Source organism: Takifugu rubripes, chromosome 7, assembly GCF_901000725.2.
Source record: "Takifugu rubripes chromosome 7, fTakRub1.2, whole genome shotgun sequence".
Taxonomy (NCBI): Eukaryota; Metazoa; Chordata; class Actinopteri; order Tetraodontiformes; family Tetraodontidae; genus Takifugu; species Takifugu rubripes.
Genome location: NC_042291.1, coordinates 10,095,029 through 10,114,418, shown reverse-complemented (window position 1 = coordinate 10,114,418; position 19,390 = coordinate 10,095,029). Strand labels below are relative to the sequence as shown.

The 19,390-nt window shown below is 42.1% G+C and overlaps 2 protein-coding genes across 4 annotated transcripts in view; both read left to right on the top strand.

The window, feature by feature from the left end:
• grb10b (growth factor receptor-bound protein 10b) overlaps positions 1-5,286 on the top strand; it is a 51,333-nt gene extending 46,047 nt beyond the window's left edge. For 2 of the 3 annotated variants that reach the window (XM_011605442.2, XM_011605441.2), the window contains exons 9-17: positions 303-440; positions 752-862; positions 1,028-1,126; positions 1,236-1,313; positions 1,653-1,769; positions 1,944-2,010; positions 2,089-2,176; positions 2,275-2,368; positions 2,581-5,286. In XM_011605442.2, coding sequence (XP_011603744.2) covers positions 303-440; positions 752-862; positions 1,028-1,126; positions 1,236-1,313; positions 1,653-1,769; positions 1,944-2,010; positions 2,089-2,176; positions 2,275-2,368; positions 2,581-2,727 — 939 coding nt within the window. In that variant the 3' untranslated portion in view covers positions 2,728-5,286. The remainder of the gene's footprint in view (positions 1-302; positions 441-751; positions 863-1,027; positions 1,127-1,235; positions 1,314-1,652; positions 1,770-1,943; positions 2,011-2,088; positions 2,177-2,274; positions 2,369-2,580) is intronic. The other variant, XM_011605443.2, reaches the window with a different exon arrangement.
• A 3,368-nt stretch (positions 5,287-8,654) lies between these two features.
• Positions 8,655-18,620, top strand: ddc (dopa decarboxylase). The gene is made up of 14 exons (XM_003965983.3): positions 8,655-8,808; positions 10,155-10,362; positions 10,463-10,576; positions 10,658-10,777; positions 12,434-12,568; positions 12,975-13,118; positions 13,250-13,316; positions 13,512-13,606; positions 14,792-14,859; positions 15,304-15,380; positions 16,003-16,022; positions 16,123-16,221; positions 17,315-17,416; positions 17,581-18,620. Exons 1-14 carry the CDS (start codon positions 8,693-8,695, stop codon positions 17,791-17,793), a joined length of 1,578 nt encoding a protein of 525 aa, XP_003966032.2. The 5' UTR covers positions 8,655-8,692; the 3' UTR covers positions 17,794-18,620.
• Positions 18,621-19,390: the final 770 nt, after the last annotated feature.

Here is a 19,390-nt window from a genome sequence, read left to right as displayed (position 1 = left end):
ATGCATCAAGTGTAAATATCTGATGTGCATTCTTTTTGCCCTTTATGAGCTCACAACCAGCACTCTTAGAGTCCTTTTTTTCTGTAATTTTGGTTGCTGGCTCAAGCTCCGCAAATTCAAGCCTTCTTATCCCCGACACCAGAGCAACGTTCTGCGGTCTGCCATCGATGCCCACATGACTCCGTGTTGTTTGCCGAAAAGCAATAGCCTCCTGTCTGCGGCTGCTGATGTGATCCTCTTTTTTAAAACATTATCGGCTGAACAGCAGAACTAACGTCTTTCTCTCCCCATTTCTGTTGCAGAACTTTCTAGCTAGCACTAGCTGTCCAGAGATCCAGGGCTATCTCTATGTAAAGGAGTTGGGAAGGAAGTCGTGGAAGAAAGTTTACATGTTTCTGCGGCGCTCGGGTCTCTACTGCTCCACTAAAGGGACTTCAAAGGTACAAGCAACTCGCTCTTTTCATCTCCAGCGGGCTGAATTAATTCAATTCCAACATTCTTTTGGTTTTATCATCATAATTAGACTAAATATTTATCATTTTAAACAACACTCTCATCCTAGATCCCATTTTATTCCAATGGCAAGGTTAATATTCCAGATTAAACATGATTATGATCTCTGCCGAACATGCAGAGAGGGATCCCTTTATTGATGTGCCCTCTCTGCATGCATCCCCGCCTGTCAGCACCCCCCCCCCCCAGGCCATTTTTCTCTTTGATGTTCTGACCTATTAATTAATTCTGTCTCCAGGAGCCCAGACATCTACAGTTAGTGGCAGACCTTGAAGACAGCAACATCTTCACTGTTATCACGGGCAAAAAGCAGCACGGTGCACCCACAGACTACGGCTTCTGCGTCAAGGTGAGGTTCTGACAGATGAGGATGAGTTGGAGCTGAATAAATGCCGTAATCATCGACCAGCTGAGTCCCTACGTTGTAGTGGCATCGATTTCTAATATTGACGAGGCACTGCGGTCGCCATTATTAATTATCTCTGTTTTATTTTTGATTCTCAATCACGGGCAGCCTAATAAATGTCGGGGGGAGATGAAGGAGCTGCGGATGTTCTGTGCCGAGGACGAACAAGGCAGGACTTGTTGGATGACGGCTTTCCGGCTCTTTAAGGTGCTCTTTCTTCTTAAGTGCAACGCTGCAGGGTTCAGGGCATCTTTTTTTTTTAATTCAATCTGTGAACAGTGTTGTTTAACACGCACTGTCCGCTTGTGTGTTCCAGTACGGGATTGTATTGTACCAGAATTACAAGATTCCACAGCAGAGAAAAACACTACTATCACACTTTTCAGCACCTGTGGTGAGTTTGACTTTGTCAAGTTTCGGATGACTAAATCTTCACCATTAAGTGTGTTTGAACATGTACCAAGAAAAGTAGCAAAAGCACAAAATGATAAGAATTCTTAAAATTCTTTCTTTAAAAGCAGTGCTTCAAGGCTGCCCCCTGGTGGTAGGCACCAGTGTAGCTGACAAACGTTTCCCAAACTTTAGACACCTAATTGATAGTTTCTGTTGTATTTCTTACTTATATCACACAGGATTCGCGTGTCAACCGTCTTTCTTGTCTGCGTGATCAGTGCCGTGCGGCAGCTGTTGACAGGTGTCGACTTTTATAACTCGATATTCTTCCTCCCCGTAGCGGAGCGTGTCAGAGAACTCCCTCGTGGCAATGGACTTCTCAGGGCGGATAGGCAGAGTGATTGACAATCCCGTAGAAGCCCAGAGTGCTGCCATGGAGGAAGGACACGCATGGCGGGTGAGACACAGCCCCAGTTTGTCAGTCACTGCCTTTAACATTGCCAGAAGATCAACTTGTCTAGAGCTATCAGAAGCGTGCCTGTTTGTATCTTTCATCAAAAAAGAGGTTTTTATTGACCACTGACCTGTACTAATCACTGTTTTTTATTCATCTTTTTGACATCTCTCTCAGAAGAGGAGTCAAAGAATGAACATTTTAGGCTCCCACAGTCCACTTCACCACTCTTCGTTAAACTCAGGTAAATCCAGAGGCGATCGGATCGACACATTTGTTGGTTTTAAAGTCCGCTTTTTAAGCATGTTTGGTCTCTCCGCAGTCATCCATATAGCTCAGCTGTGGTTCCATGGCAGGATATCCAGAGAAGAATCCCATCGCATCATCCACCAGCAGGGGCAAGTAGACGGGTAAGTTTTTCTGTCCGCTGAACATGAAGAAAATTCAAGAAGAGGTTTTCTTTCTCTCCGTTTTTTCTTACATCACGCTGCTCTCTCTTGTCACGCAGGTTGTTTCTCGTGAGAGTCAGTCAGAGTAACCCCAAGGCATTTGTGCTAACATTGTGCCATCATCAGAAAATCAAACATTTCCAGATACTACCGGTACGGACTTCCTTGTGTTTAATTATTATTAGACTTATCACTGTCACACTGAGACAGCAGACTAAAGGTCACCTAAAATTGTAAAAAGGATAGCAGTGTTAGCGCATAGGTCATTTTTAGAAGTAACCGCATGGGTAAAATTGGTCACATTCTCCTCTTTTTCTTCCGCTGCATGTGCACGCTCTCTCGCCTGCGTCCGCTGATGCCTGCAGTGTGAAGAAGACGGCCAGGTCTTCTTCAGCCTTGACGACGGCGCCACCAAATTTACCGACCTGATTCAGCTGGTGGAGTTCTACCAGCTCAACAGAGGAGTGCTGCCTTGTAAACTCAAACACCCGTGCACCGCTGTGGCCTTATGACACCCCCCCTCCCCGATCACTCGACCTGACTCTATCTGAAAGAACCTTAGTGTCGGCTGGCTCTTTTTGTTAGTACCTTTACGAAAAGCTGTTGAATTGACTGAATTGAATCGTTGTTTTTATATTGCCGCGAGTCCTCTGGAGACTGCTGGCTTCATGGATTCCTTTTGTGTTCAAACGGATGTTTCGAGGAGTCCGATGCACAAGCCGCTGACAAGTTCCTGCAGTCAAGAACATTAGATAAAATAAAAAACAAAACAAAATAATACACTGCCGTAAGAAATGATGCTGTTGCAAAATCTTCCGCAATCGCGCTGCCCACAGTCACCAGAAGGCTTGGACACAGGGTGCAGCCTTCTCTCTCTTCAGCTGGACAATCATGTGGCTGCCTCTGCTCCCTGAGAACAGTCATTTCATTCAGACTCCATCACACGTACTCCAGACGGGCGGGAGTTAATTATCTCTTTAGCTTTGCACTCATCAAACTGGGAATGGCTTTGCACGGTGCGTGGCTCCTCCACTGTTCCATCCTCTGCCGCCCTCTAGCGGCAGTGGCGCGTAAGGACGTCAATGAGATTCTGAGCGTTTTGAACGCTCAGACGTCAAGTCTGCTTCCCAGTCGATGGATTTTCAGATCAACGTGGAGAAAACGGTATAGGAAAAATGTGGAATTGTTTTCTGGAAGCAATGTTTGTATTTATTTTTTTAACAGTAGACAAAATCTGCATTGTCCACTTACACAGACTCTCAGAGTTCGGTCATTTTTGAACACACAGGGTTACGTTCATTGCAACTATGTATTTCGTTGTTTATATTTTCTGCTCATTATTCACATAAGCTAAAATAAGATAAGTCAGACTTCTTTTTTTTCTCTTGAACACTTTATTTCAGGACTGGTGGTTCCCATGCAAAGTCTACAAACCAATAAGCCAGGATCAAATCAAGGTGTCATTCAGGGTAAATCTTGCTTTGGTCATAGCAAAGTGGAAAAGAGAGACAAGCTAAATAACTCTGGGGGAAAGTGAAGCCATAGGCAGTAAATCACTGCAGGGAGCTGGACCTGCTGCAAAACATCCAATGGGCCAACAGCAGAGAGTAGCTTTTTACTCCTATTATGAATATTAAATCAACTTGCTACAAAAATAAAAGGACAACCACTAGCTTTTCAAGAAAGTAGTTGTAAGACGAACCCAGGAGTCCTGTGGGAAACCTTTCTTTACTTCTTTTCAGTCTCCCCACCCTTTTCACAAATTGCCTCATACAGTATTTGTTAGTTCAGGACATGTGGTTTAGGACAGTGCCCTCCGGCTCCACACGGACGATAGACTCAGCATTACATTCCATATATCGTGGCCTTTAACTATCTGGGAATGCTTGTGAACCGTTAGCATCGCATACACAGCATACCCAACAGGACAGATTAGCCTTCGCTTCTACTTCCCAACACGCTTCCCATCATCTTGTCGCACTTTCTTTTGCCTACAGACGCATGTCAAACAGGAGCGCGAGAGAATCCAAACGTCAAAAGTACCCTTTCATTACTTTAATCCTCCTGATTCTGACCAGCCATAATGAGAGTGTTGAATGGAAACCTGAATCTGGGTTCGAGTGCACTGAAAACATCCGACCTTTGCCTCCTAATGTGCACAATCAGCAGAAATCAGCTGTTTGCCGATCTCAGACGGTGAATAAGAATCCGTGCAGAACTAATAAATGAAATTAACAACACGTTGGGAATTATTTCTGATGAAGGTAACCAACCCTTCTGCTCTTTTTGACTCATCCCTTTCTAAAGTTATTGTCCAGTCTCTGATGGCGGCTCTGGCTCGGTCAGCTGGAGGTTTTAATTCCAGTAGTCCTAACCTTTTAACAGCCATGACTAATTTACATGCAGGTTGTCTTAAAGTACCTTGACCTTCCAAGCTGCAGAAAAGCTGCACTGTTTTGACTCTTCACGCACGGTCCTCCATTATTTATCTAAGATGCAATGACTCAATCAGCTTTTTAAAGTATCGTTGCATCAAAATGTATTTATTTATCTGGAAAACTGAGTACTTGAAAATGTTAGGTTTTATTTCTCTGCGCTGTTCTGTGCTGTTTTCTTTTGTCATGACCATGAAATGATTGACCAGTTGAATTATTATTGCTGTAATGACACAATAACAACCGAATGATGTATGTTGTGATTTTTTTTTCCCCTCTGACTTCAAACACAGTTTTGTCATTACCAACCATTTGTTATGAAGTGATGTTTTGAACCACACTGGCTCCTGGGGTGTTAGCGGTGTCGATAGAGGGGGGGGCATGCGGAATGTTGTGACATTTTAGTGGCAGAAAATTACCAAGAGTTCCAGTAAACATGAACATTTCTTTAAAAATGACTCTCCTCTGTAGATCTGCTAAAAAAAAACTATTTTTGCATTTCCAACCATGTTATTATATTTAAAATCACAACCACAGATGTTTTGCTTAAATTCTGCTTAAAACAGTCTATATATTGAAATAATTTACTCTGTTTTCTAAACAGGATCATTTAAAATAAATTTAAAATGTGAGAATTATTCCTAAATCTCAACAGTGGAGAGAAAAAGGCAGGTTGATCTCATCAGTTCCATTATTTGGGGGTCATTTGTGTCATGTTTGGGATTTCTGTCACTGAGGAACCAGGCGGGTTGTTTTGCTCTTCCTTCTGCTAGGCTGAGATTCAGTCTATTCCCTCTGCAGTCCCAACAGTGCATCACTTTCAGTGCTAAAGGCAGGAAGTCAAATCAGGAAGTGGTAGAAGTCAGGAGAGCTCTTTGGTTCAGCCACGTTTTTGCTCTTAATAGAAATGAATGTAACTGGGTTGCTCAGGGTTGACTTGGCGTGTTTAAAAACTACTGCTCCATCGGTCCTTTTAGGAGTTTTATGTACAAGATGGCGATTTGACTATATTTTCTTCGTGATGTGCACCATTGGTCTGCTAATTGTGATTACTTGAAGCAAAATTAAGTAGATCAAGTAGAATTATCAGTGCTATTAAGACTATTGTTTACACTGTTTGTTAATTTAAAAAGAAAAATAGGCAACAGTAGTTAATTCATAAAAACAATCTCAGAGTTCATATCATATTAGGTGTGTTTTCTTTTTTACAAAATAAGCACCAGATATTCACATTTCCTAAAGATTAAATCAAACCCCTATCAGTCATTTAAAGAAAGTGCAGTGTCAGCTGTTGCCTTCGATGGTTTCTGTATCTATGAAAAGGACAAGAAACAGGTCTTTTACTGGGACAACGTAAGGGAAGGCTGTCATTTTTATTAAAAGTGTACTCAAACCTTTCGTTAATGACTGCACGTCATATGACGGTCTGAGACCGAAGGCTCAGGTTCACAATTCAAGTTTACTTTCAGACAAAAGAGGCCCCGATCCTGCAATGATTATGATCTTGACTGTCGTGCATTTTCATATCACTGTCATTGTGCAAAATACCATGGCTGTTAGAAATGCGTACAGTACACTACACTACATATATATATATATATATATATATATATATATATATATATATATATATATATATATATATATATATATATATATATATATATATATATATATATTCCCCATATTCAGGGAATGCCACAAAGAAAACAAACTCTTTGTAGTAAGAGAGAGCTCCTGTATTCAATGTGTTTTGCTTCAGTCTGTAAATAATTGTAACCTTTTCAGGTATTTTTGTACAAATAAGGGACTGATATATTCTGTTTATTGTAATTAGAATAAAACATTAATTCATTGATATAAAATACATACATGTGTGCCCTCCTTGACGCAAACGTGTCACTATTGCGTGTGTTTGCTTGGTTGTCCACTAGGTGGCGCAACACCACAAGGACATTCAATTCAATTGCACTCAACGGCTGATCGCTGCAAGCTGTTAGTTAACCTTTAAATATTATCTATCTATCTATCTATCTATCTATCTATCTATCTATCTATCTATCTATCTATCTATCTATCTATCTATCTATCTATCTATCTATCTATCTATCTATCTATCTATCTATCTATCTATCTATCTATCTATCTATCTATCTATCTATCTATCTATCTATCTATCTATCTATCTATCTATCTATCTATCGCTACTACTTTTTGAACTATTTGTATTCTAGCACCAGAAAGAAAACCTTTCTTACCTCACCTGAACTCTTGTGAACATGCTGTTTGTTTAGGTATATGTTTTCTGGTTGGTAGGCTGAACAAATACCGGTACACTAATTTGAACACAAATGATCGCTCACAGTGTAAAGAGGCAAATAGACAGACCTGGAGACAAACACCACACAAATGAACTTCAACCAAAATGCAAAGTTCTTTAAAAATGCCTTAAGGGAAAGAATTTAAGGCTAATTTTGTTTTTCTGTCCTGCTCCAAATAATCTTTATTTTCCCTTCAGAACATGAGCATACCTTAAAACTTCTATCTCAACTTTTCCTTTAGCAGCCGTAAAATAATTTGACAAAATATCCTTCAAAGTATTATTTTGTACCTGCTACATAGTAACCACTAAAACTGCTTTCCACTTGCAAAGTGAAGTAGTGAGAATGGTTTGGCTGGTCCGCACAACTTTTGTACAATGATGTGTGTGTGTGTGTGTGTGTGTGTATGTGTGTGTGTGTGCGTGTGTGTGTCTGTGTGTGCTAAATGGAAACTGAGAAGAACAGAGGGAGACAGAGATAGTCTGATTTGCAGACAGAAAGGCAGAGGTGTCAAACTCAAATACCCAGTGGGCCAAAATTCAAAACTGGGATAAAGTCACAACATTGACACAGCCAACATTGACATTTATTGAAATCTTCCTCCAGCTAACACAGAACCTTCTGATATATATGGACCCAAACTAGTTTTGCTCAACAACTGAACATGGAACAAGCAAAGCTTAACACAATACAATATATAATTTATTACTGCACACATGCAAAATCGAAATTCAAATTTTAAAAATAACATATCACTGGCATTCATTTCTTTTATTTTCAGCCTTCTGCATTAAATTTGAATAGTAATCTTTTGCCATTGTAAGTAACTTTTCATCTCTTCTACTTTCTGGCACCTTTGAGTCATTTCCAGGTGTTTGTACTTGTCTTGGTCTGTCTTTTACATATCTAAACAGATATTCTGCCTCCTACCTGTTCAGAAAGGTCCTATTTTCTGCCTTTCTTTTTACCATTTTTCAGAGGGGTTAGTGCGATGCCAGAATGAGCATTAGCATATAAGGTCGCTTTGACTACTTCCTCTCTCTTGGTGGTTGGCAAGCCACAAATTGGTGCATTACCACCACCAACTGATGTGGAGTGTGGATTTTAACACAGGAGAGCATTCTGGTATTTGTAATATTAGCACATGCACTTTAAGAGATAATACTGGCGGGCCAGCTCTAATAGTCAATTGGTATTGCTTCACGGGCCAAATATAATCACATTGCGGGCCAAATTTGGCCCACGGGCCAGAGTTTGACACCTATGCCTTAAGGCGTCCCAGCTACCTAAGCATTGTTGCAGTCCATGTGCACCCTTTCATGGTGATGATATTCTCTGATCAACGTGGCCTCCGGTAGAAGGAGAATGTGTCTGGTCTCAAACCAAAAATACTTCAGAAATGGTTTGAGGAAGACATAAACTGCTTTGTTGACCTGCCCTTCAAATTCCGCTGCTGCATTTAATCATCGTAAGAGTCACAATTAAGATGTTTGATATGATACAACCCTCTATTATAAATGCGGGATCATCAAAGCTGCATGTACTGACCCAAACCGCTAGAGGGCACTGTCTGCATTTGGAGAACAACGTTTACAATAATCTAAACTGGTTATGAGCCTGAGAAACAGTGTGTCTTGTATTTGCACAAGACCTGCTCCCATTGGCTGGCTCCAGGGGGGGTTGGTGGTGTGCGGGCGTCTATGGAAAGATAAAAGGAGCAAATGTCGCTTGTCCTCCCCACACATGCACTCAAACGCACCACGTGCCGTTTGCGTGTGGACACCAAAGGAGAGCATCCAGCGTCCAAGCGCGTCCACTGGAGCTGTCTCCCTGAAATGTGAGTATCTCACACACACACACACACACACACACACACACACACACACACACACAACCATAATCCTATTTGAGATGAGGATAAGGGCTTTGTTTCTTAATGAGGGCAGCGGATTTTTAAAACCTCTTCATTGCATTTGTGCATTTTGTGTTGGAGTGCAACAGGTTCTTTCTTGAGTGTCTGGGTGCTTCACTGTCTGTCCTAACCAAGATTTCAGAATGTCCCTCATCGAGGAAAACTAAATGTTGATGACAGGATTGTTGGAACATGAGTTTGAGAACATTCATTTGTTTGAAAAAGAACTTCCATACGAAACACCCATACAAGCAGACTTAAGGTAAGAGGTGATCACACTTTTCAGCTCAGGCGACAGAGGAGTGAAAGTAAACCAGGCTGTGATCAGCTTAATGTGTTGTTAACAAGGTCATAGGCTCATACATACATGTGAAGTATATAAACTCTGTCAAGGAGTATGGCTTACATTCTGTGTGTGAGGGTGCGGACGTGCTGTAAACTGTTTACTGCAACACTATGACTCGTCTTTAGTGTCAAAGACAAAATATATATCACCATATCAATTACTTCATTTAGTTGTTGGTTTTTTTTGAGACCACAGTGATCTTTCTGTAATTTACCTAAAATATTGGAGGCACGAGTCAAAAATTGGCCAAATTTACGGAATGTATCCCACAAAAACAGGCTCCATCCGTGACTATATCAAAACGTCAGAGCGTCTGTTGTCATTTTACCCCACCACAAAAAGAAATAAAAACAACACAATTCGTAAAGCAATCATTCAAAAGTTTAAGAGGATTACTGGTGACATTATGCATAAACATAAGAGTGGCAGTGGCAACTTTCTATTCTTAAACACACCTGCTTGGATCCGTTTCTCAGTGCAGGGTCATGTATCATTATACTGTATACTGTTTGAGCCAATACATAAACACGAAAATGAAGGTACTATAGACACAATTTTCAAACCTTGCAGGTTATTTGCAAACAATTTTAGTTTCAATTTGCGAAAACGGCTGAATTCATGTGCTAATATGTACAAATGCGCAGACAAATATGCACATGAAGTGGCATTTTCACCAGCAGCCGTTGAATAGGGACATTTCTGCGTATATAAACGGGAGGACGGGTAGATGTAGATGTTTAGTGTCTGTTGACCTGCATTTACAGATCACGGACGTTAGAATTAGAGGTGCAGCGTTTGCTGAGTGTGAAAAAATTGAGCGCTTTAAGCGTTTTTGTCACATGTACACATTTTTATTGGGGCAATAAACAAAGTTCACTTGTTAACCATTATCTTACCTAGGGGACATTAACTGCTTCTTTTCTAGCGGCAGGATGGACGTGGCAGAGTTCCGTCGCAGAGGGAAGGAGATGGTGGACTATATCGCAGACTACCTGGAGAACATAGAACAGCGTCCAGTCTACCCAGATGTGGAACCGGGTTATCTGCGCAATCTGATCCCCTCCGAGGCCCCAGTGGAGCCCGAAGATTACAACGACATCATTAAAGACGTGGAAAGGGTCATCATGCCGGGGGTGAGGTCGACAGTGTTCTTGTTGTTGCACACTTGGCTTGAGTTTTTTTTAAATGGAAATTGTGTAAAGGTGCTTTGATATGAATTCCATTTGGTTCCAGATCACCCACTGGCACAGTCCACACTTCTACGCCTACTTTGCAGCTGCTTCGTCTTACCCAGCCATGTTGGCCGACATGCTGTGCGGAGCTATTGGGTGTATCGGCTTCTCTTGGGTAACAGAGCCTTTTTTTTCCTGAAGGCAAATCTTTGTTTAAGTGGGAATATTTGACATTTGTTTTTGTGTCTGTCTCAAGGCTGCCAGTCCGGCCTGCACAGAGCTGGAGACAGTGATGCTGGATTGGCTGGGGAAGATGCTGAAACTGCCGGAGTGTTTTATAGCCGGCACCAGTGGTCGCGGTGGAGGTGTTATTCAGGTAATCTCATTCTCGCTCAGGTAATCTCGTTTTGGTGATGGTGCGTTTTGCACCTCCGTTGCCTCTTCTGCAGCATCAACGCTCGGGCAGTTAGACGAAACAAACCCAACCCGACCTTTTGCTACAGATCTTTAACTGCCCAATATTTAAAATGTGTCCCAGTCACGTCTGTGCTGTTACTCAGATAAAACTCAGATATGATTAAGGCAACTTTGTAACAATCACATGCTCAATGCTGCGATTAGATTCCGGTTTGTCCTTCACAATTTATTGACTGGTCATCTTTGGCTTCCCGGCTCTGCAGCAGTAGAAAATTATCGGTAAATTGCCTTTTGATGCGTCATCCCCAGGAAAAAAATACGCATCGAAAGCGTTGGGATTGTTCCGTGCATGAAGAGGCTCGGCGTCGGTTTAGCAAGCGTTCATCAGACCCTCGTCGGCAGAGGATGCTGCTCGCTGGAGCATGAGAGCGCACCCTGATGACAGATCATTTCATACCTCCTCTATTGTGTCCACCTGAGTGCACGGACGTGTTTTTTTGTGTGTGGGTGCTCCTGTTTTTGTTCCCAGTACTTCCACTCTGCTTTTTTAATGCAGCGTACCAGCTCACTATGGCAACGGGTAGGGGTCTTCTCGTTGTAGCAGTGCTAATGAGTGGTGTGAGGGCACATTGTCAGTGCATTATTATAAACCTGAAAACAATATAAAGGGCCAGTGCGACGGCCTCAAAAGGAACTGGATGAGTTAATATGTTGAAATGCAGTTTATTCTTAGCGTGAGAAGCCTTGTGAGTCACCATCACATAGATCAACGTTTTAATTTACTTTGCAGATTAGGTTTATTTGGCTCCTTTTTAAAAGGCTCCCCTTCTAAAAGGAAGTCGGAGCTGTCCAGGTTTCTCACGAGTTCTAAACCTGTTTGATGTCTGTGTTTATTTTTGGTGTTTTTTTAAAAAACACTTTCCAAGTAGCTCCAGGCTGACATGGCCTGTGACGCGTGTCATCGCTCATTTCAATATTGGTTTAGTTCTTAGAACACCAGGTAATTATTGCTGAATCTTTTCTTGCTTTTGTTGTTTCTGGAGGATGATCCAACAGATGAAGGGTCAAATAGTCAGTCAGTATCCAGTACTTATCCTCTGTAACAAGTTTCTTACAGGCTTAATATTAAATGGAATTAGTGTGTGCCTGCACTGCTTCTGATTGTGTGTAGTAGTTTGCCATTAACACCCTTGATTCGGACCTCTTGTGGGTCTGCATGAGTGATTCGTGCTTATTGATTGAACATTTTGATCATTTTGTTGATTTTGTGCGCTGGTGCCACTAGACAGCGCAGGTGACACACACCTCATTATCTACAGAACCCTCACAGAGCCACAGGGGTTAATCGTGAATCCCGAGAACCTTTTTAAAATACGATGCCTCGCATCCTCTTTACGAGGCTGCGTGACGAGCCTCGACATGAAGTTTGCAGGTTTTGTATAAATAACACAGTGTTTATGCTGCAGAACCGCTCGCTGGAAGATGATTTACTCTGTCAGTTTGTCCTCCATATTGTCGTCACGCTTTGCCCAGTTTTTCCATTTAAATCATGTGACAACCACATGTTGGCATGATTTCACAGCTGTGTAACTTGTTCCGTCTTTCTTTACGTCAGGGCACAGCCAGTGAGGCCACCCTGATAGCCCTGCTCGCCGCCCGCTGCAAAGTGATCAATCGGATGCGGGCGTCGAACCCTCAACTGTCAGAGAGCGAAATCTTCTCCAAGTTGGTGTCCTACACATCCATATACGTAAGCACTCAAAATTCACGTCTCTACATTTTGATGATGTACTTGAAGGTTGTTCCTTGTTTTTTTAGTTTAGCCATAAACTCTAAGTCACAAACTGGTGACCTTGTTGAATCATTCAAGATTAGATTGTTATAGTTTGGGACGGAGGGCCAGTGAGGTAGCAGCGCGCTGTGATCTGGTTTAATACCAGACTGACTATGTGATTGGGTTAGGGAATAGCCTGGGGGCCACACGGACCTTTAAAGCATTCACATGACCTGCTGATCATGTCTGACGCAAGCGAAGATCTTTGTCAGCTGGGCATTAAAATACAAACGAGCGGGAACCAGCTACCTTTCGTGCATCGCTGTATCCTTTCTGATAAACAATTCAGTGACGTTTCACGCTTTTGCTCCCGGTCTCGCAGTCTCATTCCTCCGTGGAACGTGCTGCTCTGATTGGAGGAGTCACAATGAAGAAGGTTTCCACCGACAAGAATTTCGCTGTGAGGGGAGAGACGCTGAAAAAGATGATAGAGGAGGACAAAGCGGCTGGACTCATCCCTTTTTTTGTAAGCCAAAAATCCCTGCTTCCCGTCTGATGGCCACAGATCAACAGCCAGTACATTCTTTGTATAATGCCACATCTGTGAGCTCTTACTCATTCACATGCCACAGTGACCTGAGGGCTTGTGTCTTGCAGGTCTGCGCCACCCTCGGCACCACTCCATCGTGCGCATTTGATCGCATCACTGAGCTGGGGCCCATATGTGAGTCGACAATAGCAGTAATTTCATCTTTCAGTCATACAGTGGGAGGATTTTATCACCTGTGGATACGTCACCCCCCCCCCCACACACACACACACACACACACCAGACACACACCTCACCTCTCCCAGTCAAAGTCACGATGTCAAGGCGACCGTTTGACAGCTGTCCGTGTCTGTTTCTTGTCTTTTCCAGGTAACGAGGAAAACATTTGGATGCACGTCGATGCGGCGTATGCAGGGAGCGCATTCATCTGCCCTGAATTCAGACCCTTGCTGAACGGCATCGAGGTGGGTTCAAACATTTACAATGCAACCGCTTTAATCTTTCAACACTTTGGCCAGCATCAAGCGTGGCCCAAAAATTGGCGCTCCTGCAGATTTAATATTTTTCAAGGACACGGCAGCCCGTTTCCGTTAAATTGGTTGTGAAATATCTATCATAACATCTGCACAGTGATTATATCCAGCTGCTTTATTCCTCTCTGAAAATGGCATAACGTGAATGTCAAGGAGGAAGCACGCAAGAGTGAGTAATAGGCCAAACAATCGGCTTTAGTGCAGGAGCATCAATCTGGCGTTTGAAGCAGCCCTGGCAGCTGTGCAGAGACGCAGAGATAAGGACAGAGTAATTTCCTGAGGCAGCGTTAGACCTTTATATATCAGTGTTTATTAGACACACGAGTTCAAACAATGTTGGTGGGGAGATGGAGGAGGAGACCTTGCTGTAGAAGAACCAGCCGGGGTTTCATCCCTGTCTCCTCCCGGTCGATACGGCAGACGCAGACACGACGCTCAGAAATCCACAATACACACATTTTTGTTGCTGTCGTTAGCTTTGTGTTGATTGTAGTGGTTTCTATTGCAGCTGGAATGTGTTAGGTTATGATCAAGAAAAAGTTCATTTCATAAATGATTGAAATAAGTGAAAATGGTGCTTCAAGGGGGATGCCAGGCTTTTAGGATGAGGTTGCAACCCCTTGGTTGCTAGGATATGAGTGACTGTGAATCAGACCGCCAGTCCCCTTTAAATCGGTCAGCATGGCAACTGTCACCCTCTATCCCTCTCTCTCTCCCTCTCCCTCTCTTTCTCTTTCTCCCCCCTCCCTTATAGTTGGTGTTATTGCATTTGTGGATGCAGAAAAAAAGGATATTGCATTGATAGAAAACAGAAAGATCAGGACAGATTAGGAGAGGTTTGCCTCCCGCTAAATGAACCCTGGTGGGAAATGGTTACTCTCCTCCTCCTCCTCCTCCTCCTCCTCCTCCTCCTCCTCCTCCTTCAAACTCTTTTGCATTTCAAATAAATACTGCTTGCTTCACACATCTGGCTCAGTCTGAGACTATGATAAATAGTAATATGTGGGAGCTCTCTGACATTAGATTAAAATATGTCAAACTTTGCATTCGTATTTTTTGTTTGCCTTTATTTTGTGAGTTGGTTTATTTGCTCACAGTTTATTCTCTGATCTTTAGTTTGCAGACTCCTTTAACTTCAACCCTCACAAATGGCTTTTGATCAACTTTGACTGCTCTGCAATGTGGTGAGTATATTGTGCTTCCCTGTACCATTATCAGTGGGTTACAGTGGATTATATCTCCAGGGGCAAAAATACACTTTGAGGGACCACCTGCATCTCGTGTTTGCTAAATTTACCTTTGTCGCATCTGACTGAATGACATCCCTCCACACCACAATCATCTGTGCAGTAAAAATAGAATAGTTCCTCACACCTGCCTGTCCTGTCAGCACTAGATGGAAACAAAAATGTCTAGAACGTTGCTCTGCACTAAAAATAGAGTTCATCAAGCCTTTTCCAGCATGTTTGCCTTTGTCTGCCTTTTCCACTTTGATAGTTGCCTTTGAGATACAACAGAGGTGCTCACAGTTCAGACAGTATGGTGGACCTGCAGACCCACAGTTTGATCACTCATTTGTGGGTGCGAGTGTGTGAAGAGTTTGTAAAGACTTGGATTTGATCCAACAGGGTGAAAAACAGAGCAGACCTCATTGGAGCCTTCAACGTGGACCCACTGTATCTGAAGCATGAAAACCAGGAGTCAGGTAAAACACCTATGGAGTCTCCGGGAACCCACATAAGCCTGGCTCATAATTGCACATCTTTAATAAAGGGACTGAGGAGCAGGTCAGGGCCTGAACAGCCCCTGAAAAATAATATTTAAAGCTCTGACTGATGATGTCCTAAAAGATCTCCAGATGTACAATAACAGACCAGCTATGATCTCAGAGCTGACCTATACTGAGTAGTTTGTGATCTTTCCCTCACATGTGTTGGAGGATGTGGTTCCAGGCTACAGATGGGCTCAGATCAGCACTATAATTTATCAGACAGAAAGATAGAAAGACAAGCAGTTGCCTCCCACCAGAGGAGACACCTTACAGAGGCTTCTACTCATACAATCTGGGCTCTTCAATCTAATTAGTGGTTATCAGCACTAGCTAGCAACACGGGTGTGCAATCAACAGGGATGAGCTGTCTGTAGCCAGTGGGGCTGTTTGGATTGAGGGTGCATGACAGCAACACAGAATACAATAGTTTTTGTAGTTGATGTGTTTGTTCAGTTTCAATGCTGAAAGCTGGAATATCTTTAAGACAGCTGCTTAGAAATGAAATGCAACGCATGCCACTCTCATTTTTAACTAATTTCTGACCATTTTTTCCCAGGTCTGGTCACAGATTATAGGGTAAGTGATGTCATTTGTTACCATGTTTCCTCATGGACCAATAAAACGTCTCACCTGTAGAGGCTGCAGATGGTCACCCTTTTCCTCCTTTGTCCTGCAGCACTGGCAGATTCCACTGGGAAGACGATTCCGCTCCTTAAAAATGTGGTTCGTCTTCCGGACATATGGGATCCAAGGGCTGCAGACCTACATACGCAAGGTAGGAGACAGATAATCGCTTACACCTCATTCAAGTCATTTCAGTTCAGCTATAAGATCTCTGTCCGCAGTGCATAGTATGTGTGTTTTTTCTGAGCTTTTATTTTCCAAATCCTGGCAATTTACTTCATATTCATTTTATTTAATAGTGGGTTTGTTTTGTTTTGGATTGATATATCTGACCCATCTCCGTTTCCTTAAAAGGGTCCAGCAAAAGAAAAAAAGAAAAAATAAAATATGAAACTACTACCAACTGCATATTGATCTTTATAGTAAATGCCACCCCTCCTGCCTTTCCTCCACCTTGTGATGCATCAGCCCAGCTAATCCGTCTTACCACATAAGTCCCTCATCTCTGCCTCCATCAGCACATCCTGTCACTCACGTATGACGTGTGCGTCGTACCCGTCTCTAACCCACGCCCATCTTTTTTTCTTTACCCCTTAATGCACGCCTGTCTCCTTCCTCCAGTCTGCTGCCAATCAGACGAGTCTGTTTTGTGTTCATTCTTCACATTAAATGAAGCAGAAGCGCCATATCCCCTGACAGACTGCTGTCCACTAATATCTCACAGAAAATGGAGAGGAGAGGAGAGGAGAGGAGAGGAGAGGAGAGGAGAGGAGAGGAGAGGAGAGGAGAGGAGAGGAGAGGAGAGGAGAGGAGAGGAGAGGAGAGGTTGATCTTTTGTTGATGTTCTTTATTTAAAAGATAACATGGGCCATAGCTGGAATTACACTAAAAAATATTAATTATTTAGTTTTTATTAATTTAAGATATTTTTAAAATTGATTTTAACAGTAAATTGCAGCTTTCAGTTCAAAGATTATTAAACACGGTGAGAAAACCACGGATGCGTCTGAACGACTAGGTTCGAACGAATTGGTATAATATCGCCATCTATTGGTCAAATTAACAATTACAAGTGATCGTGTTTGTACTCATACAGATTGTTTTTTTTTTCCCCTCAAGAAATACTTGATACTTAATGTCCTCTCTGACATCTACACACAAGGGGAAAAGGACTGAGAGAACACAATAAACGAATATAAAATGCAATCATCATCCGATTCAGGGCACAATCTTTTGTCTTGTAGCACGTGAGCCTGGCCAAGGAGTTTGAGAAAATGGTGCTGGCAGATGAGAACTTTGAGATCTGTGCGGAGGTCATCATGGGACTGGTCTGTTTCAGACTCAAGGTAACAGCATGCACTAGAGTTATCTGCCTACTGCAGGTATGAAACTACCACAGTAGAAGAATCCTAAATATAAACATAATTAAAAGTTTCTAGAAGAGTAGGAACAACACGCAACCAGATGCATCAAATATTTAAACAAATGGGACTGCACTTTCTTCCAACAGGGCTCCAACGAGATCAACCAAAAACTGCTGGAGAGGATCACCAAGCTAAGGGAGATCCACCTGGTGCCTTGCCAGCTCGAGGAACGCTTCATCCTGCGCTTCGCCATCTGCGCACGCACCACCGAGTTACGTCACATCCAGCGAGCGTGGAGCCACATCAAGAAGCTGGCCTACGAGATCCTGCAGGAATCCAGTCACTGCCTGAAAGGTTGAGAAACGCACATGTGTCTGAATTCTAATAGTGGGAGGGGAAAAAACAAACCTGAGTTTAATGTTGCAGGTGTAAAATTTAAAAGGGAATGAAAAATTGGCCACTGACCTTTGTCTCGCAGTGTCAACGGAGTGTGTAACTGTCATGCTGGTGTGTCTCGTCTCTGCTGCTTCTGTGTCTTCTTTGCATAAAAACGCACCATTTTTGGATCTTCAGGTGGAATTCTATTTGCTTGGGGTAAAATATATTATTATATAATATCTCTTCCGGTTCTTCAATGAATGTATCTTGTATTTGTGAGTCAACGTCGATGAGTCCAAACGTGTGTATTTCTGTGAATGTGCATATGGAGAAATCGACTGGTTGGTTTCCGGGAAACGCTGTGTGGGGGGTTTAGGGTCTGTTGCAATTACTTTTAAATGTGTTCTGAGCTCTTATTGATGTGAAACTCAAATGGCCTGTCTTAGAGTGTTGCACAAGACAATCACCATAGTAACACCTTAAGTGATCAATTCGCTTGAGCTGAATGAAAAAAGCTTTCACTTGTGCAGACAGACAGCAGCATGATTCACCAGTATAAATGGTTATTTGGCGCCTAAAGCTCTCTTCTAGGTTAGCACTGTTTGTGCCATCTGGATCTGTAAAATTATTATTTTTATTTAGTATAACAATAGTAATAATAATTCTTATTTCAGATAAATTGAACTACTTCAGTCTTTTATTTTTTAAATCCTATTTTCCTTTATATCATTCTCACCAATGCAGTCTTTGATTGCCATTGATCATGTTTTTAATCTAATTTCTGCAAATTAAAAATGAATGCCAAGAACTTTTTTGCCAGTATATTCCTGTGGACACGCAGTAATAGAGATGTTGGGACCCTCCGGAAGGACTGCAGCCTGATGCCTGAGGACAAAATTGAGCTTGATATGAAAAAAAAAAAAAACAAGATAGAATTTTTATTCCCATGTAACAGTTATGTTAATTTGTGGGCAGATTAGACTACGGTAATCTCCAAAGAAGACTTCTGATGAGGAAAATGGGGACATGGAGGCGGACCCCTATTTAGTGTAATTCTTCTTGGTGAAATGATATATTTGTAGAATTCACTCATTTATTCACTTAAACTGTTCATTGAGGCTGGAAACATAATGTATCTATATTAGCTGCCTTTCTTGCTAATGCTAACATTCTCATGTTCTTTCAGATTTCATCACATGTCTACATAAAGCACACATTGAATTTTGACCCAAAGTTAACTCCATATATACAGTAGATTATATAGAAAAACACTGTTTGTGGTCTCAGACTTTTTTCCAGCCTCAACCACATCTTGGATGGCTGAAAATCTATGCAGACATAATTTTTATCTGAAAGCACCATTATGACCAGATGCAGTCGGGCCTGCAGGCGTTTTTTTAAAATAGTAAATCAAACGTTTTGTGAAATTAGTTAAGTTATATACAAGTTATATTTTTATCTCACTCTATAATGTTACGCCACCATATGATATTACAGCATGAAATATGAAAGAGGAGCTGCACTCTTCTTACTCCATGCATTTGCCTTAGTCATCAGCCAGAAGGAAGTCTGTGTAAA

What these genes read in the sequence shown, in the direction of transcription:
- ddc (XM_003965983.3), top strand. Translation starts at nt 8,693, where the DNA reads ATGTCGCTTGTCCTCCCCACACATGCACTCAAACGCACCACGTGCCGT. An exon ending in TTTGACTGCTCTGCAATGTG is followed by an intron (nt 14,860 to 15,303) that starts GTGAGTATATTG and finishes TTGATCCAACAG; the next exon opens with GGTGAAAAACAGAGCAGACC. An exon ending in GCATGAAAACCAGGAGTCAG is followed by an intron (nt 15,381 to 16,002) that starts GTAAAACACCTA and finishes ATTTTTTCCCAG; the next exon opens with GTCTGGTCACAGATTATAGG.